This window comes from Chaetura pelagica, unplaced genomic scaffold, assembly GCF_000747805.2.
Source record: "Chaetura pelagica isolate M959 unplaced genomic scaffold, ChaPel_1.0 scaffold234, whole genome shotgun sequence".
NCBI lineage: Eukaryota > Metazoa > Chordata > Aves > Apodiformes > Apodidae > Chaetura > Chaetura pelagica.
In genome coordinates, this window is record NW_009952967.1 from 17,211 (window position 1) to 22,361 (window position 5,151).

A 5,151-nucleotide genomic window follows, 5' to 3' on the forward strand; every position below is an offset into this window, starting at 1 on the left:
AGCGGGAGACAATCGGGCTGGGTGGCAGGGCTGTGCGGGGAGGGAAGGAAACGGCGGCAGCAGCACGATAAGGGCTGGCTGCCAACCCCTGAGGTTTCCCCTTGTTTTTCTTCTGGGGATGAGATAAGAGCCAGGCACCGGCGCAAGATAACGCCTGGGGCACAAGGAGCTGGGACCCATCGACAGCCTGAATTCAAGGTGCTGTCACCTCTGGCTGCTCAGACGGACCCTCAGGCTGTTTGGGGCTTCACAGATGGGGTGTGGAGCGTGAGCAAGCCGGTAGTTTTGGGGTGAAAAGCTGTTAGCTTTTCTCAGGTCCCCGGCACACCAGGGTTCCCTGCCACTGGGGGTCCCTCACCCCGCTGCGGGGCCGGTGGAGGAGGAACAGGGTTTGATTCCAGGCTGGAGGGGAGGTTGCACAACCGGGCCCCGGGGGAAAGCGAGGCGAGTTCGGGCTTTGCTCAGCTTTTGGCTCCAGCCCTCGTTCTTTCCATAACCTTCCTCCGGCGTTTGTTTAGCGCTTTGCTACCCCGGAGCCATTCGGGATTTAGCTCCCCGGAGGAGGAGGCGGCTTTAGAGGGTGCGTATTTCTCCCTCGCTCTCCTTCCTCCTCCTCCTCTTCCTCCACCCCAGCCACTGAGCACCTCTGTTTGCTGATCTCCCTGTGCAGATGTCGACCTACAAGCGGGCGACGCTGGACGATGAAGACCCCTTGGACTCCATCAATGAAGGCGATGGGTACCCCAACGGTTTCCAGGTAGGGCTTCATGTGTGTTTTAGGGGGGGAAAAAAGGCAGGACTTAGGTCCTGAAAAGCAGCGAGGGGGGTTGCAAAAGGGTTTTGTGCCTGGGATCAGCTTTTCTGTGGGCCAAAGTCCGGTGTGGGCAGAGCTGTGTTGGCTCCTGCTGCCCTTTGCTCCTCTCCTGGCACCTGGCAGCCTGCGGGGCTGGGTCCTGGCTGTTTGCAACCCCCCACCACACAGTTTTTTTGCCTGCCAAGCCCCTTCTTGGCACGGTTGGGGCAAGCAATTATCGCGGTGGTGGGAGCTTTGTCCCCACACAAAAGGGAATTAGGTTAATTCCTCCCTGAGCAGCAGGAAAGCAGCTTAGGAAGGGCAGGGGGTGGCAAGAAAAAACTCCAAGGCTGCCAGTGTCTGTCCTTTGCTGGGAAAGATTTTGGGGCTGGAGCGATGCTCTCGGGGCTGGAGTGAAGCTCTCGGGGCCAGCCCCCCTCCCAGCCCCGTTGGTCTCCGCCCAGAATGGTGTTTTCAGCCCCAAAACTCGTGGCTCTGCTGTGGTTTTGCTTTGCCCATCTCCACTCGCTGTCGCATCGGGATGTTTCCTGGGGATGTTTTTCGGGCTGAGCAGCAGTATCCTGTGACGGCACTTCCCGCCATCGCTGCGACCCCCACCCTGTCCCAGAGCTGGCAGTGGGGATGGGGACACCCGGGGGGGGGGGCAGCTGTGCTCCAGGAGGGGTTTGGGATGGCACACGGGTAGCAGGTGAGCTTGCTGAAACACTCGCCCCGCTCCCTTTCCTGCCATTGTGCTGCCCTTCCTGGATAGTTTCTGGAAGGCAGCTGCTGCTTTTCCCAGCCTGAACCTTGCTGGATCCCTCGCTGGGAGCCAAATTCCTGCCTGTGGGAAGCAAAATGGGGGATGCTCAGGTGGGTTTCTCTGCCGGTGGGGAAACGGCGCTGCTCTTCCCGCAGGTGAACTTCCGCGGCTCGAGGGGCAGCCCGGGGTGCTGGGCTGAGCGGACCCGTGCGGAGAAGCAGCTGGTGGTGGTGGTGGGGGTGCTGGCAGCTGTGCTGGCCGCCTGTCTGCTGGGCCTCATCTTCCAGTACAGAGCCCGTAAGTCCTCACTTCCCCGTGGGAATCCTGCCCCCCCAATTGGGTTGCTGGTGGGTTCCCTGGGATGGGACACGTGGGTGCGGGGTGGGGTGCTCACCTGTATCGCTCACCCCTGGGTGGGATCTAAGGCAGTGGTCTTGAACTAGAGCAGGGTAGATGCAGATTGGATATCAAGAAGAAGTTTGTTACAACAAGGGTGGTGGATCTCTAGAACAGGCTGCCCAGAGAGGTGGTAGAAGCCCTATCCCTGGAGACATTTAAGGTCAGGCTTGAGGACGCTCTGAGCAACTGAGTCTGGTTAAAGAGATCTGTGCATTGCAGAGTGGGCTGGAGTAGATGACCTTTAAAGGTCCCTTCTGACCCCACATATTCTACAATTCTTGGGTACCAGGCTGGATGGTCGGGTGTGGGGTGGGATGTTTGGGCACAGGACAGGATGGTCATCTGCATCCCTTGCCCAGGCAGGGTGCTTGGATACGGAGCAGGATGCTCAGGCACAGGATGGGATGCTGGCCTGCATCCCACACCCCAGGGATACTCCAGGGGTGACTGGGACATGCAGGCACAAGACAGGATGGTCACCTGCATCCCTTGCCTCAGGGTGAGATGTTTGGATGCAGGATGGGATGCTCACCCACATCCTTCACCCTGGGTTGGGATCCTCAGGCACTGGGCAGGATACTTGGGCATAGGATGAGGTGCTTGTTCACATCCCTTACCCTGTGATGGGATGCTCAGGCATAGGATCGGATGCTGATCCCTATTGCTTGCCCTGGAGCAAGGCACAGGGTGGGACACTTGGGTACCAGCTGGGATATTTGCCCACATCTTTCATTGTGGGGCAGGCTGCTCCCTGGTGCAGCTCATTGTGCTGCAATGGAGGAACTGAACCCATCACTCCCACCCCCAGGGCCACCCTCTGTGTGCCTGTCAGAAGCCTGTATCTCCGTCACCAGCTCCATCCTCAGCTCCCTGGACCGGGCGGTCAATCCCTGCGAGGACTTTTTCAGCTACGCCTGTGGGGGCTGGATCAAGGCCAACCCCCTCCCCGATGGCCACTCACGCTGGGGGACCTTCAACAACCTCTGGGAGCACAACCAGGCCATCATGAAGCATCTGCTGGGTGAGTGGTGGGACCTCCACAGTACCAAGAAGCCCTGATAGGTCTGGGGGATACCAAAAACATGCCCACAGGGATATAAGGTTGGAGTTAAAACTCCAGTGTCAAACCAATCCATGACGCGTGCGCTGCGAGGACACAGGGAAGCAGATTCTGGCAGTGGTTGCTCTCCTGGATGCCCCTGGAATTTTTGACCGTGGTGCTGCAGCTCTTTGGTGCCGAGTAGGGGAAGGGTCCTGGCCTTGGCTCTGCAAACCCCGTGGTGGCATTCCCAGCAGCTCTGAAATCAAGGATTTGCACCCAGAGACTGTAGCACCCTATTACCCACCCTAAGGATATGAGGTTTTCCTCCTGCTGTATCTTCCAGCCTTTGTGAGCAGCCTTTTTGCGGGGGGCTGGCTGGCAATCTGGCCATGTTTGAGGGCCAAAACTCCCCCAGTGGAGGGAGGATCCCGGGCTCAGCCCCTGCGTGCGAACGCCGGAGCGGAGCAGCTTATCCGAGCAACCGGCGGGGACGGTTTGTTCAAGCTTTGAGCAAACAACTGGCTCCTTATCAGCACTTTCCACTGTGCTGGGGCTGATTATCTGAAAAGAGAAGGTTTGGGAAGAGTGTTGTCTTTTGGGAGAAGGAGGGGGGGGGGGTGATGTGGGGAAGGGGAGCAGTGCGGGAACGGCTCCGTCCCAGACTGTTCCAGCAGAAATCTGGCGCTGGGTTTACCAGGAGAAGGGGGTGGGGCTGGAGTAGATGACCTTTAAAGGTCCCTTCTGACCCCACATATTCTACAATTCTTGGGTACCAGGCTGGATGGTCGGGTGTGGGGTGGGATGTTTGGGCACAGGACAGGATGGTCATCTGCATCCCTTGCCCAGGCAGGGTGCTTGGATACGGAGCAGGATGCTCAGGCACAGGATGGGATGCTGGCCTGCATCCCACACCCCAGGGATACTCCAGGGGTGACTGGGACATGCAGGCACAAGACAGGATGGTCACCTGCATCCCTTGCCCCAGGGTGAGATGTTTGGATGCAGGATGGGATGCTCACCCACATCCTTCACCCTGGGTTGGGATCCTCAGGCACTGGGCAGGATACTTGGGCATAGGATGAGGTGCTTGTTCACATCCCTTACCCTGTGATGGGATGCTCAGGCATAGGATCGGATGCTGATCCCTATTGCTTGCCCTGGAGCAAGGCACAGGGTGGGACACTTGGGTACCAGCTGGGATATTTGCCCACATCTTTCATTGCGGGGCAGGCTGCTCCCTGGTGCAGCTCATTGTGCTGCAATGGAGGAACTGAACCCATCACTCCCACCCCCAGGGCCACCCTCTGTGTGCCTGTCAGAAGCCTGTATCTCCGTCACCAGCTCCATCCTCAGCTCCCTGGACCGGGCGGTCAATCCCTGCGAGGACTTTTTCAGCTACGCCTGTGGGGGCTGGATCAAGGCCAACCCCCTCCCCGATGGCCACTCGCGCTGGGGGACCTTCAACAACCTCTGGGAGCACAACCAGGCCATCATGAAGCATCTGCTGGGTGAGTGGTGGGACCTCCACAGTACCAAGAAGCCCTGATAGGTCTGGGGGATACCAAAAACATGCCCACAGGGATATAAGGTTGGAGTTAAAACTCCAGTGTCAAACCAATCCATGACGCGTGCGCTGCGAGGACACAGGGAAGCAGATTCTGGCAGTGGTTGCTCTCCTGGATGCCCCTGGAATTTTTGACCGTGGTGCTGCAGCTCTTTGGTGCCGAGTAGGGGAAGGGTCCTGGCCTTGGCTCTGCAAACCCCGTGGTGGCATTCCCAGCAGCTCTGAAATCAAGGATTTGCACCCAGAGACTGTAGCACCCTATTACCCACCCTAAGGATATGAGGTTTTCCTCCTGCTGTATCTTCCAGCCTTTGTGAGCAGCCTTTTTGCGGGGGGCTGGCTGGCAATCTGGCCATGTTTGAGGGCCAAAACTCCCCCAGTGGAGGGAGGATCCCGGGCTCAGCCCCTGCGTGCGAACGCCGGAGCGGAGCAGCTTATCCGAGCAACCGGCGGGGACGGTTTGTTCAAGCTTTGAGCAAACAACTGGCTCCTTATCAGCACTTTCCACTGTGCTGGGGCTGATTATCTGAAAAGAGAAGGTTTGGGAAGAGTGTTGTCTTTTGGGAGAAGGAGGGGGGGGGGTGATGTGG

General features: G+C 58.5%; 1 protein-coding gene across 2 annotated transcripts in view; it reads left to right on the forward strand.

Moving 5' to 3' along the window:
• ECE1 (endothelin converting enzyme 1) overlaps positions 1–5,151 on the forward strand; it is a 12,900-nt gene that overhangs the window by 504 nt on the left and 7,245 nt on the right. Inside the window, exons 1-3 of one of the 2 annotated variants that reach the window (XM_009995739.1) lie at positions 671–757; positions 1,712–1,853; positions 2,764–2,976. In XM_009995739.1, the coding sequence (XP_009994041.1) occupies positions 671–757; positions 1,712–1,853; positions 2,764–2,976 (442 nt within the window). Of the gene's footprint in view, positions 1–670; positions 758–1,711; positions 1,854–2,763; positions 2,977–5,151 lie in introns of those variants that run through there. The other variant, XM_009995740.1, reaches the window with a different exon arrangement.